This window comes from Cygnus atratus, chromosome 4 (assembly GCF_013377495.2).
Source record: "Cygnus atratus isolate AKBS03 ecotype Queensland, Australia chromosome 4, CAtr_DNAZoo_HiC_assembly, whole genome shotgun sequence".
Taxonomy (NCBI): Eukaryota; Metazoa; Chordata; class Aves; order Anseriformes; family Anatidae; genus Cygnus; species Cygnus atratus.
In genome coordinates this window covers 5,852,225-5,869,936 of record NC_066365.1, presented here as the reverse complement: position 1 = coordinate 5,869,936, position 17,712 = coordinate 5,852,225, and the positions used below count along the sequence as shown (strand labels likewise).

The 17,712-nt window shown below is 44.8% G+C and overlaps 1 protein-coding gene across 1 annotated transcript in view; it reads left to right on the top strand.

Moving 5' to 3' along the window:
- TET2 (tet methylcytosine dioxygenase 2) overlaps positions 1-17,712 on the top strand; it is a 72,947-nt gene that overhangs the window by 36,134 nt on the left and 19,101 nt on the right. Inside the window, exon 2 of the mRNA XM_035540101.2 lies at positions 12,453-15,831. Within this exon, the coding sequence (XP_035395994.1) occupies positions 12,498-15,831 (3,334 nt within the window). The 5' untranslated portion in view covers positions 12,453-12,497. The remainder of the gene's footprint in view (positions 1-12,452; positions 15,832-17,712) is intronic.

The window sequence follows — 17,712 nt, the reverse complement described above, 5'->3', positions numbered from 1 at the left end:
AATCCTGATCAGGCTTTTCAGCATTCATTAGATGCAAGCTCTCCGCAACGGGTCTCTTGTAAAGGGACTGCAAATCCTCCAGCTTTGCATTTCCCTCCCACCATCTCAAGCAATAGCCATGTGTACCAGCATCTAGTTACTTGCCTGATGCCGGGTTGATCAAATCAGATTTTAAAACCCAACATCAAAGAGGAGTCTCTTATTCTACCATGCAGATGTTATTCTTCTGCAAGGCTGCGCAGCTTGTTATAAAGCAACACTGCTTTTAGCAGAATCTCAGCATCTTTTCGTGAACTCACTGGCAGCAGCAGCACTGCTCGAGTTAAAGTGTTTTGGTTTTCTGGTTTAGCTTTAACATCTTTTTGCTGGTTTCTGAGTATCTTGTTTTACAATAGCCTCCTTCAGGCGAGGGAGTCCGGAGCAAAATTTAATCTTCAGAGAGCATAACAAAAGAAATCAGCCTTAGTTACCCAAAGATCATTAAGTAGTAGCAGCTGTTTTTGAGACATTGAATATTTTCAATGAAGCCAGCAAAGCTAAGGCACAGGCTAAGATTTTATGCTGCCGGGGTATATTGTGGTGTATGAGGGAAGGGAGGCAAAAGAGCCAACAAATATTTCACATTGCAGTAGCCAGCATCCTGATCGTACAAGTCACCTGTCATATTACCCCAACACCCCCAATCTCATTTTTAGTTCTAATTTTAGGTGCAACTAACTTTCCAGAACGGTTGTTTAATCATCAATACCTATCATAAACTTTTAAAATCATTTTGGCTTGGGGAGTTGAAGCACGCTTCTGATTTATTACACATCAATTACACGCAAGCTCTTGCGAGCTAGATGAGGCTGTTAGGAGGGGTTGTTTGCTGGGGAATGTAATGAGCAGACAAACTGTCCTTTATCATTGTCTCCCACCCTTCCCACAGCAGAAGGACTAGCTCGTTTTCTCATAATCAACCTGGCTGACCCTCAAGTTGTTAAAGCAAATATTACATGTCCTACATGCATGACACTGGCATGCATGCTAGCTCCGACAACTGCATTAGACTCTTAGTATCCTGACTGCTGTCTCTTTCTCCCACCCCACTTTCTGATTTTTAGAGGAAAAGCAGCTGCTTATTCCCCCAAAGGCTGTACAGAAGCATTACCACCGAACACACATTGCATTGTGTTTTCTTCTGAACAAAACCAGTTGAGTACAGCAGAGCTTAACGCACGGCTCTGCCTTCCTGGCTTTGCGCCCAGCCCTGTCCTCTCCCCTACAGGTTTTGGGGAGGGGGTGGAGGAAGGAGCAAAGGTTTCTGTTGTCAGCTGCAATCACACTTCACGTGCAAGGGCGCGGGTGAACCCACAGGAACCTGACCAGCGCACTGCAAGGCGTTCGTCCCTTCACCTGCACTCCTGACAGCCCAAGACCACTGTGCTTATTAGACATCTGGCTGAAGGACCGGGCTGGCAAACACTTAACACGATCTTCCCAGGTGTGAGCTTGTGGGGTCAGGTCCTCCTCGCAGAGGTGCGTATTTAAATCCCCAAACCAGGCACCTGACCCTTTGGAGGCGAACTCACCTGCTGCCCTCCCAAGGAAGAGCGAAGAGTTAAAATGCTCCTATAATTGTCACTGGCTGTAGTAAAGATGTTTACCTAAGCTGAATCAAGTCCCAGCTATGATTAATGAGTTTCATTCAAAGTCGTCCAATATCTCAGATCTGTATATACTTCCCAGCTCTCTAAATGAAGTCGGGCGCATACTGTACAGCGGCGAGCTCTGTGCATACTGCTGCTCTGTGCTCCAAAAGCATGACTACGCTACGGATGGACAACCACCGCTTGGTGAAGCGCTGTCTCGTGACTGGCTACATGAAGCAGGCTTTGCGGGAACTGACAATGCTTCCTTTAACTTACCCGTCCCTCTACGTCTCTTAATATCCCCAAATATCAAAGGTCTTTCATTAGAGTTTCAAACTCTCTCAAGCCCACTTGGGCTACCGGATACCTCGGGAGACCGTGAACTGATTTGAGCTGGCAGTCGGTGGTGGCGAGTTGCCAGAATGAAGAACAACCGACTGTTTTCAAAGCTTTGAAAATATTTGAAAAGGAATGACAGAGAGAGGAGCGTTGAAGTTCCCTTTAGGACTGTTCAAATACCGCTCTTCCAAGTGTCAGCTGCGGGTGTTTAAAAGTCTTAACGAGACTTAAAACACAATCTGCCAATTTTTTCCCCGCTCTTTCAGCTTGGCGGCAGTGAATTCTCTGTCTCTTCATGTTGCATCTTGCCATAAAGAGGAAAATTTAAACGGGAGAAAGAATGTGCTTTGAATTATTGGAAATTAAAGGAAAGTAGGAATGGCAGCTCATTCTGGGATTCCAACCCTTTCTCGGCACAGTAATCCCAAATTTTTATCCAGTCCTGTCATGTGGTAGAAGGGAGAAGCCTTCAAGTTAGGACTGTATTTTTAAATAGGAATCCTGCTCGTGAAATCTCAACTTGTTCCTGGTTTCCAGTTTCTGGAACACTGAAGGGAGATTCCTCAGAAAGGCAAATGCTACAAGCCTCCTCGCAATGAGCCTTCTTCTCTAGGAGCTAACTAAGTGCTCCTTGTCACAAAATACGCAGTTACCCCCATACTGTCCATTTATTTTTGAATGTTAAACAGCTGTAGGTATAATACAAGTTATTTGGAAGCAAGGATGTAACAGGATAAGAAGGAGCTCTAAAATTGCCTCAGTTTTGTGGAAGAACAAACTTCAGCCTGTAGTTTGATTCCCAGATCAGGATTAATCGTGTTCTTGTAAAGAAAAAATAAAATTTTCGTGTAAAAAAATAAAAAGATAAAATTAGAAGGATGGGGAAGTGGGGGTGGAATTACTGTAGCCAGGAAAGTAACTACAGAAAATCTGATTTTCAAGTCAACCTTAAGACGCTAGGCTGTATCTCCTTGATAAATACTGGCATGATGTGAAGTGGGTGTCTCTTGACTTTTGATTTGTTTGGGCCCCGGGCCGTTTTATCTAAGATTGGTCGATGCCCAAGTTCTTTTCAAACTAGTATGTCAAGTATTCAAAAAGAAAATTTAGCCCCACATCTTCATCTCCAACCTAAAAGCAAAGGGAACGGCAGCAGTATCCGTGCCGCGCATTTTGCTCGGTCAGGGCCGGGGCGAGGCAGCGCCAACTCCCACGTTTCTTTCTCAGAGCTGTGCTTTTATCGAGGTTAGATCTTCCACTGCTCTTGGGTCGTCAGCTGGCTCTGGTCATCAAAAACACCTTGTCTTTCATCTCATGTACATCTGGAGAGGCAATTGTAACTATTTTCTCAGATGTAGATTTCAGCACGATAATCCACGCCATTGTTGCGTGTAGATTGCAATAACCCACATTAAAACTTCTCCTGAAGACCACACACAAACGCAGAAAGAAGCTGAATGGTAACTGTAGCTCCAGGGAGCATCTTCTAATAGACCTCTAAAAATGCATTAGATTCTTATCTTCTGTGGTGCCTCAGCAACCGTGGAAGTCAGAAAAGATGTCTGTGCCAGTAGTTTGCAGACTTAAACATATTGAAGTCAGAGGCTTCAAGGGAAGTCTTTAAGGGAACAGCCTCCACTGTAAAGTACTGCTCAAAGAAGTGAGTTTCAATGCGATTTACACCGTCCCTCTCAAACTTAGGGAATAAAACTGTGACTTTAAGTACTGGGGGAGAGCCAAGTTGATTCACACAGGATTTAGAGCGGTTTACAGGCACGTATCATAGCTGCTTGTATATCAGACGTCTTAACCCAGGGAAAATCCAGCAAAATGCGGTGTATGCATGAGCTCTCTGAGGAGCAGACCCTCACATTTGCTTTGTGACCTTGGTGCATCTGGTCCAGGACCAAATGGTGTGGACAGAGATCCACCCAGCAAGGAGATCGGATGTCACAGACTGGTTTGTTTACTCTGTCTGATAGGTGAGCATTCATAAGTCTTCAGTTATACAGTGGAAAAAAAACATGGTGCAGAAGAAAACAAGGCTCTGCAAGTCAGTGGTAGGAAGAGGTGATGTAGGTTTGTTTTGAATGGTAGAAACTTTCTAATAAGTAAGGTTAATGAAGCACTGTATGTAACTGTGGGTTATCATGCAACCTTCATCAATAGAGACCTTTGAAAACAGGTTGGCTCATCTCCTCAGGCCCCTCACAAACCTATTTTCCCCATTTCTTTACAAGCTATTGGTCTGTAAGTCATACAAGACACAAATAGAAAGAAAGAAAAAAAAAGTCACAAGCGGGCATGAAAACCCCTTTTTAAATCAAATCATGCAATGGTTAAAACAGCGCAACTCTTTCCAAACCCTTGTTTTGGCTCAACTCCTCCATCTTCGCCATCTGAAAGTAAAATCCCCTGGACGAGGCAGGCAGCATCTCGCAGGCGGGCACCTCGCGGCTCGCCGCCCCTGGGGGATCCCCAGCACCTGCCCCTCGGGCACGCCGCAGCGCGCTGCCTGGCGCGGGAGATGCCTGTTGTTTCTCAACAGGCAGGAATCGCAGCTGAAAATCAAGTTTTACTACAGCGTCCCAGCCTAGGTGTGGCGGAGGCATGGAAAAAAAACAGAGGAGGAGTGTGTATAGGGGTTTAATACCGTAAGTGAGGCCAGCAGAGGGGATGAAAGCTATGCTTTGTCAGCTGGGGGCATCAGTCAGAGCGATCCTTGCAGTAATTGGCGCTTGGGACAGTTGTTGTGTTCTCCCCAGCCCGTCTCCTCTCAGTTCGGCCTTCACCTTCAACTTTTGGAGAAGAAATGTTAAGATAACTGCACCTCATCCAAAATTCTGGTTTTGGCAGAACTGGGAGACCCAACAGGATTTCCTATTTGAAGTTCAAAGGATAATAGAAAACAGAGCTGTGGAAACAGGCTTTCTGAGGATGCTGCTGCCTACAACACTTAATTCTCTTCTGTTGCTTTTCTTCCATCCAAATGCCAAACAGGACCATTTTTGTCCCCATTTTCTAATATTACTGACCCAACACGATGAAATGCTAAAATCTTTTAGCAAGTCCTAAAGTCTGCCAGTGGCTCTTCCTTTGGACCCTTACTTCTTTATAGTAAGGGCTGAAGAGAGGCAAGAGAATCTCACCCGTTGCTTCTAGCTCCCAAGGAGGATGCACTCTTTAATCATGAATTGCTCAACTCTGCCGGCAGCTGTGATGAAATCATCACGGATAACCGACCTTCGACTGGTGTCAGGAAGTGATCAACCCAAGAAATCCGTGCTATATCCAGGTCTGAAGCCAGATGGACAAAGATCACAGAAACTGGAAGATAATGATGACATTGACCTCTTGGTAACCTTCCCTAAATGGCAGGTTGATAACATCAAGTGTGTCTTGAAGAATGGTTCAGCCACCAACGCTTGCTTATTCTGGCAAGCTCTCATGCTCCCAAAGAGGCACGCAGCACTACAGAGCTCAGCCAGAACATTAGCAGCTAGCTATTGCTTTCATGTAGCTGATTTTAATCAGCCACCAGTCTCATCATTACCATTTGACACATGGGGTAGCTGAAGTACCCAAGAGGAAGTCACCCCTTGAATTCCACCATTTTTCAAGGAATAAACCGGTCTGAGTATTGATTCAGTGCTTATGCACCAGATAACGCGGCCCACTCCACCTTGCCAGCCTTTACTTGACACACCTACACCTAACGTAGCTGGCTGAAATGAAGAAAAACAGTGGCTTAGCTTTGCTTTTCTCCTCCAACATTTTTCCGGATGTTGAATCCACAATTGTTGGTGAATTGCCACGGTGATGCCCTGCTTGGCTTGCGATTTGAAACAATTTTGCTGGTACAGACTTCACAGGCAGGCACACAAGAGAAGAAACATTTCTGACTTTGCCCAGGCATAGAAACATCTCTCTCAGAGCATACTTATTGGAGCATCCCCAGCTTTCGGGGCTCCAGCTCCCACCCCCAACACTTTCCCTACTACAATTACCAACTGCAGTGGCTCTTGCAAACAGCAAAGGCAAAAAGGTGTTTTAGGTCAGCTGCCCTGGCTTTGAGAAGGATGTAAAACAGTCAAAGTGGTGCTCAAGAAATTGAGCAATACTGGTCTTAGAGTACGTTGGCATGCCAACACCCAAGGTTACACCAGACAGGGTGACGGGGAAGCATTACAGCTATGTGCGATGGCCTGTCGGTATAAACCACCTGGATCCAACAAACTTCTACTCTCAGCCACAGATACGAGCTCACAACCAGCCAGAACAAGAGTAGGTGCTAACCTTGTCTTGAACGTTCTGGTTATTGCAGCAGGAAGGTCTTTTATCACTTAAACCCAGCCTGCTTCCGCAAATGGAGCTTTCCAGTCTGGTGCTACTGGGGCGGCGCGATGAATGACTGGAAGAGTTGGCTTCTTCTCTTACAAGTGCTGCATGGTACAGTTAGGTGCAAAGCCTGGGCCATATAAGTGTAAGTGAGAAAAAATAGGAACTGCAGAGCTTGTGAGGTGACATTATAATTCCTATTTACTCGCATTTCGTATTCCTGAATTCATTCCCTTTGCATAATTGGTTTTTTCCACCCATCCTGTAGAAGCATTTAATTGTCACTCTCCATGATTTTATGCAACTGTCAGGTAGTGCAGTTTTTCATGCCTTTGTAGGCTTTCTGCAGGACCCAGTCTTGTTGATGGTTATACAATGCAGCAAGGGGAAACCACTGGGCAGACCAGTTCAGCTTTACTCTCTTGCTCTCTGCTTTAAGGTCAAAAATCAACTGATTCAAGTGCTTTTGCGATTAGATCATTGCATCACTGAAATGCAAGCAGTGCTGTCAATAAATTGAAGGGGGGCGAGCACTACTTGGTTTAAAAATGCATGAATTATGAGGCTTCTAGCTTGGATAAGGTTTAATGAATTATTAATCCTCATATTTCACAAATCCCATGCCCTTCATTCCCTTATGTCTGCTTATATCTATATTCACTAGTCACCATTTTCCCTGTAAATTAAGGATAAATGAGGTAACAAATTTTAACCATCCCACATTTTCTCTCCTATTTGACACAGATTATTCATAGATCTAAATACCAGAGAAGACAATTACATTCATGTAATATGACCTCCTGCAGAATACAGTCACAGAGCCTCATCCAGTAGTTTCTACATTAACCCCATAACTGCTATTTAAAGCCACAGTAAGAAAACAAGATATATATTCATTTTACGAAAAAAATGTCATCTTAACTTAAGGACTTCAAGTGACAGAGAATGCACTGCATCTTTATGCAGTTTTTTTTCTTTTTCTTTTTTTCCATTTCTAATGCACTGAATAAATATACTATCCAAATGAAGAGACAGCTGAATGCAGTGCAGAAGGACCCCATTGTAAGCCACAGAGCCCAGCTAACAACAGAGTGTCCTTGTCTTTCTGGGGCCCTCCTTCAAATCTGCAATGCAGTTGCACTGCATTTTCCTCAGCCACCACACTTGCAGTGGGGCAACAGTGATGCTGGTGGGGAAGGGAGCAAATCCTTAGGGTATGTCGTGGGGTTCAGAGCCTCAATTCACCTTTAGCATGAAAGCAATCTCTATTTTGTAGGATAGCTCTGCTTCGAACAACAACAGAGCAGCTGCCACAGGAATCTCCAGCGAAGGAATCACGTGAGGCAGTCTGCACTCCTCGCTGCCATACCCTTCCACTTCCACTATAGGGAACTTCTTTCAGGCCAGTGTGGGATTTGGGGTTAGATGGCACTGTATTTATTACAACCTACCAGCAATCCTGGCTTGGGAAGAAGCTGTCCTCAAAGGACAAGCCACCCGGAGTGTGGGCAGGCATATTCCTGGCCTTGCCTCTCCCGCTGGTCTCCATGGGGAAACTTGCTTTGCTTCTCAGTGGGTAAGCACGAAGCACCTTCAGTGCAAAACGTATGCGAAATGCTTAAACTATGCAACGGTTTCCATATGTGCAACATTTTATCCCAACAATAATGAAAATGTTTCACTAATAAGAAGCTTTGATGTATTACTTCACCGGCTAGTGATCCGAGTTAACATCTTTTCTCTGTAGTGACTTTTTTTCTCCCAGTGACTAAAGGAGAAAGCTTCTTGCCTACAGGTGTTAACCCAAGGCACAGCTGAAACAGAATTTATTAAAATAGACCAGAGAAAAATGACATGCCACGATAACCACACAGCTGTAAACCCTGGTGTTGAGCATCGTTAACTGCTTACACATCTTCTTCCAGAATTAAAAAGAGAACACTGACTCTGAGTTAACCAGAAACAATATCACGTATTTTGTGAGTAAGTCCAGAAGATTTCAATTTTTAGTGCTGAAGTTCTTACAGTGAATTGCCTGTGCTCTGATGAATTGCACTTGGTCTGTTACGGAGGGATTCAGTACTGCTCGGCAGGCGTCAGGACAGAGCTCTGCATTACAGACTGTTCCTCAGAGAGACCTTAGAGTTAAAACTTGAGACTTGCAATATTTGTCTGCAAGTGGAGCTTTCTGATAATGCTGTGTATGAGTGTCCTTACTTAGGAAGGACAGCAGTTCAGGCTTTAGACCTCTTTGCCAATGGCACGAGCTTCTGAGGAGAGAAGAGGTGCAGTTCTGCAGGGCAGAAAAGCCTCTGAGGAGGTGTACTTCCAACCCAGCTAACCCTAGAAGGGGGAGCCACCGTCTGACATCCCACCTTTCAGTCCTTTCAGGGCCATGAGTACCCTAACCCAGCATTCCCCTACCTACTTTTTCTGTGGGGTTTCTCACCCAGCTTTGAAAAGATTGTGCTCCCCTGCAGCAGGTGTTTGTCCAGTCCTTCATCTGAGCCGCTTTGCACTCACAAAGTCCCGAGGTACGGGTGCTGTACAAAATGAAGTATGAATCTCTAGAACTGGCTTAAATTAAAGAAAAATTTTCCATGGGGAAAGCAAACAAACAACAAACCATAGCTAGAAGTACTTTTGTTGCCATAGGACTGCTTGTCACACAGATAACAGTGCCCTCCACAGCCTTTCCGTTTTCCTGTACTGTTAGAGGTGGCAGGAATATGCCAAACTCACCCATAAACCTAAAAAATCTCCAAGTCTCCTTCAATGCTTGGTTTCCAATTTGTGCCCCATATGTAGGGAGAAATAGATCTACATACATGGCTTGTATTTGCGAAAGTCAAACAGCGGTGGACTGAATTATAACCTGAATGCATATTGGTGGAATGAGATGCTGATCCATTTGCACAGTAATGTGCTATATTTAAGTCACGCATCGTGGCATCTTCAAAGAGGCCAGTCATAATTATGATGGATTAGACTGCAGAGTCAGTCCTAGATGCAGTAATTGTTTCACAGATGCTGCTGATGTGACTTGAATTTCTAATGAATTATAGCTGAGGAAGAATATGTGGAGCTACTAAATAGTCTGAATAAAATACAGTTATGGGAAAGAGAAAAATGCCTAACTGCTAACTTAGGGAAAGGCAGATCTACTTTAAGGGACAGACATATCATCCCACGACAATGATGAAGTGCAAAGACTTTGTATGAATGCAGAGACTTCATAAGGCCCAGCCAGGTCTGCTGAGTAGTAGCATCAAGAATATCTTCACAGTGCCCTAGTTAAAACCAGTAATAAAGGCATGGCTGCCACTTGCCTTTTGCCAGTTTTAAATTACAAATAAGCACTGTGATTGCTTGAGCTACATTTGTGCTAAGATGTAACTCAAGAGGACTTCGAATAACAGAGCGTAGGCAGAGAGACCAAAGTGTAACGTAAAGTCACCACAACCCTAGCTGCATTTTAAAGAACGTAGATCTGCCACTGTTAATCAATGAATTAACTTAGTATTTTGAAGAACTGAGTGATTGTCCTTTGCAATGCCTAAGACCAATGCCTTTTACACTGGAGTTGATCAGAACTCAGGGGAATCGGCTGACTCACACTGTGAGGTTTTTGAGAATACTGTGAATAATAATCCTTGCCACGCAGTGAAAATAACCTTGTGGTTTTTAAGGGCAGTGTGAACCTAAGACTCTTTTCTGAAGCCCAGATGCATTCCTTCAAGGGGTACGCTAACATTAGACAAGTCAGACAGCCGCCGCTTCTAAACAAAAAAGGTGGTTTTACCTATTTGTAAGAAGCCAAGAAGAAAGATCATCTGGGAATTCTTAGGTGGAATTAAGCTGTAACCCATCTGCTACATCAGAACACGACAAACAAGACAGACGTTGAGGGCTGAAGGAAGTTTCTCATGGCTCAACCATACAGACTAATTTTTATTGTTTGTTTTTGAAGAAATAAATATTTTAGAAGCAGTTTGACAGCACAGTGTTAATTACTACGGTTCCTTTTATTTCATTTCTTACTTGTGAAATAGAGCAGCCTACACACTCATGTCTGAGCTGTGGTTCAGCTGCAGTTTCTAGGAATGAAAGGTGTGAAGGCAAAGAATGGTTTTCAAATTAGGCTGAGATCTTATTTTTTGAGACACTCTGGGAGCGTAATTCTGCCGCCCAGCCTAGAATGACACGTCAGAGGAATCTTTCTCACACTGCTTTCTCTCTAGAGTGGAATACAGTCTCTCTGGGAAAGCTGCAAAGGCTCATCTCTTGGGGTGTTTTAAAGCAAGCTTGGGAAATATACCAAAATATATGTAGAAGGGAAGAAGCTTGCCTTACCTTGTCAAGAACATAGAGAAGATGGACAAATGTTCTTTTCCGTTGCCATATTCTTAGCTTTCACTTCAACAACTCTTTTTTTAAGTCCTGATATTTGCAGAGAGAACTTCTCTACTTCCGTCACACAAAAGATAAATTCAGTACGGAAAGTAAAGAACTTCAGGAGGTCAAAAGTAAATCTAAGACCTAGTTTGGGATAAGGATGAAGTGAATCCAATTTGTCATATAGGTGCTTGCCAGTCAATATTTATGTTTGAATTGTCCTGATACCAAAATTAGAGGTGTAAGCAGATGTGCTTCTGCCAGAAGTAATGAATCTCAGGCATTAATATTACCTTAAAAAGCATTTTAGAATCATATTGCTTAGTTGAGTAAGGGAATACTGCACTGAAAACTGTATAAATTAGATGTTCCTTAGTATCTTCTTTCTTTTTTTTTTTTTATAAGATTAATGTAGGATACATACATAAGCAGAGCAACTGTGATGACAGAAATTTTTCCAGTGTAGCAGTAACTCCTGTGTAGTGGCAACGGCAGCCACGTGCAGTGCTGGTGCTGACTCTGCAGTCCAGCCAGGCAAAGCCTGGTAACGGGGAAGCCTTCAAATTCACATTTACACAAACTAAAAATAAAGCCTGCAGGGCAAAGACGTGCATGAGTCCAAATTTCCTGTGTGATCTCACATCTGGAAGACCCTCTGCCAGTCTGTCTTCTGTCATTCGCAACTGTTTGAGAACCATAAAGCCAACAAAGAATAAATTACAAGCAGAGTCAAACAAAGGCTTTATGTTAAGCAGGACTGTGAATTTTCTGTGAATTGTGAATTTTCTATGAATTATCTCCGTTAACCGGGATCTTGGGAAGATCCATGTGAACAGAATTAGATTGTCGCTATATGGAATTTGTTCACTGCACATTGTCAGTACTTTCAGCTAAAGAAAAAACTAATTTTATAAATAAAATATAAAGGTTAGAGAAGAAAATAGGACTTCATCTCCAAACAAAGAAGGAGCTTTGAAGCTCAGTTCAAAACCCTAATGCAGAGTTTAAGCCACGCCTGATGTCTATAGTCTAAATTTAAAAGAATACCAATACCTGAAAAAATACCATTTCCATCAAACCTTTCTGAAATCTCTTAATTTGTTTCTATCAACATTATCAAGATGTTGATTAAGTGTAAGAATCCTATGGATGGCAATCAGGCGAGGCTTTGTCTCATGTGTGGATTGTGCCACTTGCATGGGCTTTTGGAATGCCAGTTTTAAAAGACCTTGTCAGACAGCTGAAGACTGAAAAAAGGAGGTTTTCCCCTCTAATTGGCAAGCTTGGTGGCAATAATCCTTCAAGTCACACAAAAGGGGTTTGGCACACTTAATCAAATAACAGGATTAGCACCGAGTCTGGGAACCAGGGTTTCTGCATGACTTTCTGCCTTACTAAGGAGAAAAAGCGGCGACAGGGGAGCCTATGCAAATCATTCAAAAGCAGAGAGTATTTTTTCCACCATTATGAGAGCTCTTTTTGGCAAAACAGCTGTTTGTGTGTTCAATGGGGGTAAGAAATGGGTCGGTATTTTCACACTCTTTTCATCCTGAAGAATAAACCTGCAATAAGGGGGACGCATGGAGCTGCCAAATCCAACAGGGCAGCGAGCCTCCTCTCAGGTGCGCCTGTGAGCTGCTGTTGCATGTAGAAACCCGTCGGGACGGCGGGTGCAGGAATCAGTAATCTGCTATCTGTTGAGTGAAACTAGACCTGACTTAGTTCTCTCCCGTTTCTTTTCTCTCGCAGATACGTTCAGAGGGTAGCCTTGTGGATGGCCCCGGAGCAGGCCAGATGGAACAGGACAGAACCAACCATGTTGACGGCAATAGATTGAGTCCATTTCTAATACCACAATCTCCCGTGTGCCAGGCAGAGCCTTCTGCAGTGAAGCTACAGAATGGAAGTCCGGCGACAGAGAGGCCTGAAGTCGAAGTAAATGGAGACCACAAGCGGCTATTCATTAAAAGCAACTACGGAGTGCCCCACGTGAAGGGAAGTCCAAACCACCGCGTTAGCCCTGACCTTTTACAAGAAATGAAAGTATGCTCCAAATATATGCAAAACGGTGGGATTAAACGCACTTTTAGTGAGCCCTCTCTGTATGGACTTCATCAGAGCAAGAAAGTGAAACAAGACAAAGAGGTGAACGGAGAAAAAGCTGAGCCAGATGATAACTATGAAAAACCAAGTGTCTCCAATTGTTACAGCGAGAAGAAAGCCGAGAGCTTTACAGGACAAGAAAATGAAGCCTCAGAGTTGATACCGTCTACAAGATACAACAGTGGTGGTTCTGAAAACCCTCATGACCTCCTGATTCAGAATGAGCAGGAGCGGGAAAATGTTCATTGCCACAACAGGGACATTGTCTTACTACTTAAGAACAAGGCGGTGCCAATGCCTAATGGTGCTACAGTTTCTGCCTCTTCCATGGAAAGCATGCATGGTGAACTCCTGGAGAAAACACTGTCTCAATATTATCCAGAACATGTTTCCATAGCAATGCAGAAGAACACATCTCATATCAATGCCATTACCAGTCAGGCTACTAATGAGTTGTCCTATGAGACAACGCATTCATCCCATACCTCAGGGCAGATCACTTCCCCACAGACCTCAAACTCTGAGCTGCCTCAAGTGCCAGCTGTAGTGGTTACTGAGGTCTACAATGCAGAAGACTCCAGTAAACCACCTGTATTGCCAGGTAGCTGTTCGCTTCAGAAACCAGAACTACAGCTACAGCAACAGATTCCAGGCTATGATACACACCAGTTATCTGTAGGAAACAGTACTGTTCGTGGAAGTGTAGGGCAGGTTCCCAACCAAGACCTCTCTTTAAGTTCCAGCAGTAACCTGCAAGCTCAGAACACCGCTCTGGAAAGGTTTTCTGAGCACGCAGAAAATAATGGTGCTTTCTTTAAACAGAACTCAATGTTTCATAAAGATTCCTCCACTCCTCCTGCTCCAGAAATGAACAGTGCGCTGTCCGGCGTGGCGCGAGAAGGACGCCACTCCTATGACAACGGCGAGGAAACTCTTCCTGGAGAGATCGAAAACGAAGGGCAGCAGCAGGGACTGGTGCCAGAGAGTCCCAACCTCAGCCAGCAGCAACTTCACCCTCCGCAAAGACTTCCGCAGCAGGTGCCAACATCACAACAAGATGTCAGCGAAAGCAATCCCCGAGCTGCTGCGGCCGCCTTGATTCAGCAGCGCCCAGAAGAAATGCCGCCACCGCCAGAGCCTCCCCTCCAAAGCCTGCAGGCGTGCGGAAGTGACGGTGAGTTGCCGCAACGCTGTCAGCATTTCCCAGGACAGAGAGAACCTGAGATTCCTCCTGACAAAGAGAAGGACCAAGCGAAAGAGCCTGTGCAACAGCCTCAGCGTTACTCGAAGCCGGCCTGGATCGAGTTGGTTTCCACACAGTTCCGCCAGGGAGAGCCTCCCCACAAGCCCAGCGAAGCGTTACTCCGATCAATTCTTCAGTTCCAGGCAAACACACCCGAAACAGCCTATACAAAGCAGTATGCTGGAAGTCCTGATGCATTAAAGGGGCCGTCGGGACAGCCCCAGAGCCAGAAGATAATGCAACAGGAACAAATTCCCCCGCTGTACAAAAGCGAGACCTCCCAGCTGCAGCCGCATCCCACAGCTGACCCCCAGCTGCTGTTCCAGAAACACTCGCCGCAGCCCCAGCTTGCCAAGATGGATCCCCCCCGCAAGTCCCAAGTGCAACAGCACCCTGCGCAGCAGCTCCATTTCCAGCAAAGACCTGAACAACCAGCCGAACAGCCCCTAGGGGCCCCGCTGAAACAGCAGCACTTGAATCCCCCGCCAGGGGAAAGCGAGCAATTCTTGCATTCACACATTTTGCAACAGATGCTCCAAAAGCAGGCACAGCAGACCCAGCTGCTGTGCAGTCCGCAGCTAACCCCCAACCAGCAACAGGCTCTGCAAATGAGAAGTAAAGAACCGCCCCAAGCCGTCTCCCATTCCCAAAGCACCCTGGAGCAGCAGCTAGACAGGACATCCTTCAGCCAGCTTAAAACAGATGAGTGTTTTCAAACTGGGAATAAGTACATGAAACCGGCTGCCTTCCCGCTGCACAGCCCTCAGCTGGGGCTAGAGCAGGTACAGAGCGTGAACAACAAGGCTCCCCTCTACAGTCAGAAAACAAACGCTGGTCTGCAGCATCCCTGCCCAAACAACGTGCACTTGATTTCTGAGAAGGAAAACGCCGCGAATGTCGAACGCTTTGGGGCCAAGAAAATGCAGGACTTGCAGCACGTGCAGTATTTTTCAAACAACTTGCCCCCCAAGCAAGATGTGAATCACTGTTTTCAAGAACAAGAGCAACAGACACAACAAGCTTCGGTGATACAGCTGCCGCTCCAGCAGACACAAGGCTACGGGGGCAGCCTGAATCAAGAGCTCCCCAGCCACCAAGCCCCACAGATGCCCCAGCGGTACTTACCACACAGCCAGCAAACTCCCCCGCACGCCCCAGAGCAGAGAGGCTGTCATCTGCAGACCCAAACCCAGAAGGATTTTCAAAAGCACGCTGCCCTAAGGTGGCATCTCTTACAAAAACAGGAGCAACAGGCGTACCAGCAACCCAAACCCGAGCTCGGCCCCAGCACAGCACGCAAGCCTATCAAAATTGAGGCTGGCACAAAGTCTAACGTCTGCATGCGTCCATCAACTGGACAGCTAGAAAACAAAATGTGGAAAAAAACAATTAAACAAGAGAATCAGCACTTCAGCTGCGAGAACATGCAACAAAAGAGCATCATTGAGACAATGGAACAGCAGCTAAAACAGATACAGGTCAAATCACTGTTTGATCACAAGACTTTTACTGTCAAATCACCTAAACATGTGAAGGTTGAAACAGCAGGCCCTATTACCATCCTATCGAGAAACACCTGTGCTGCAGAATTTGACACTCAGACCCCAATCTCAGAACAACAAGCTAACTCGTCTGCTGAGAAAACCCCGACCAAAAGAACAGCTGGAACTGTTCTCAATAATTTTTTAGACTCACCTTCCAAGTTACTGGATACTCCTGTAAAAAATTTATTGGACACACCTGCCAAAACCCAGTATGACTTCCCATCTTGCAGCTGTGTTGGTAAGTGCTGAGAGGTGTACTAAAAGCATATTAGTTCACAGCAGGGAAACTAGCCTTTGAGTTCAGATTGCAGGGGTTAGTCGGGTGTTTTTCTTGGAGGTTGGGCTTTTTGTTTTTCAGAACAGCAATTAGTAAAGACGTACAGCAATTTTTCTACACTTACGCCTGCTCCACTTAGCCAACCCTACACGTGGGCCCTTGCTCAGTATTTCATAAAGTTAGGTACATGCTTTTACAGTCAGAAAGCTTGTAGACGGTAACATATCCCCTCACTCCCATTCTCCTTAAGCAGCAGACATGTAATAACAACACACTGATAAAAAGTAGGTCACAACTTTATAATCTAATGTATTTGTCAAGGCTAGATATAGCGTTTATAAAACATGTCTTGGGTCCAAAACTTGCGATCCTTACTCCGTTTTTTGCTCTAGCAGTGAGATTGTTGAAGTTTGCCTCAGTAAAACCTAAGCAAAGAAGGAATGCTAGATTATTCCTCACTTGTTGCAAGAGTTTATCACCCTGTTGACTCACTTGTCTACTGCAAGGCTAAGCAGTTTCTTAGAGAAGCCATACAAGCAGCAAGGGGGACCCTTGGTATTTCTTCACAGCACACCCAGTCCCCAGAAGCAGAAGAATTGAACAGAGGAAAGAAAAGCACAGCGTCAGGCAAGGCCCTGTACCCCAAGCTTTCATACACTGGCACCACACATGGCCAGGCGTTTTCAGACTCTACCACGGGATAAATTATTCAGACTGAAGCAAAAGGTACAAGTGCTTCAGCACCAACCAAGAGAAAAGTAAAACCTTTGTTGTAAGTTTCACTTACTGGCCATAACAGCCTGGGATTTCACACCAACTAAAAAAGGAAAGTTGAAGCAATGCTCCTCCAAAACTGCAAAATGGACCTTTTTGTCTTTTCAGATGCCTGGGGCTGTGTCTCAGAGATGCTCCATGGGAGCAAAAAGAGAAAGTAATGGATTTTCAAAGCTCCCAGGAAGGAAACTAGAAGCCAGTTCCTTGCTGTTCCTTTTTCTTTTATAAGAAATAACCTATAACATGTAGAGGGTTTTTTTAACCCTAAAATTGTTTTGGTTTGGTTTAAGACCATTCTCCAATGCAGTTGGCAAAACATTTTTCAGGCAATGATTTTGTTCTTTTTTTTTTTTTTTTTTTTTTTTTTTTTGTAGCCAGTACTGCAGCTGGTAACTAAGCAAGAAGAGCTTATTTTCCACTCATGTTTTAACCCTTCAGTCTTAGCAGACCCTTTAGGAAGTAAAGGAGCATGAAACCCAGATCCTGTCCTCTTTGAAGACCCCATTGCTACAGAGTCATTGATAGAGCTTATTGTTCTTTCCTACCAGTATTACTTTTTAAGGAGATGCAAGTTAAACCATTTCTCCATCGACACGTTCAGGTTTATAGCATGCCTTCATCATGCTTCCAGAGGCTGTACGTCGAGAGCAGCATCACCTCACTCAGCCTCTAGAGTTAGCATCCCAGAGAGCCGGCCCTCAGCCACGTCAGCACAGCCCCACCTGCTCTCCTGCACCCCAGCAGAGCCCGACCATTTCCCTCGTGCTCCTGGAGCCTGCCTCCCTGTATCAAAACAAACGCACAGCATCTGCTGTGAATGCAGGCATGGTCCTACCTACACACACACAGAACTGAGGCCACGTTCTTAGCATGCAAGCAGTTTCAGTAGGCCTTGTGCAGGATTTCTTTCAGCAAACTTGCTTTTTTCATTTCACAGAGTCTTTTTGTGGGTGGCAGAAATTCTCTGTGCAACCTTAACAGCCACTTTCTCAAGCTGTAGGTTCCTATATAACATATCTGCTGAAAAACAAGTACTGTACAGCTCACTAATGTCAATATTTACCATTG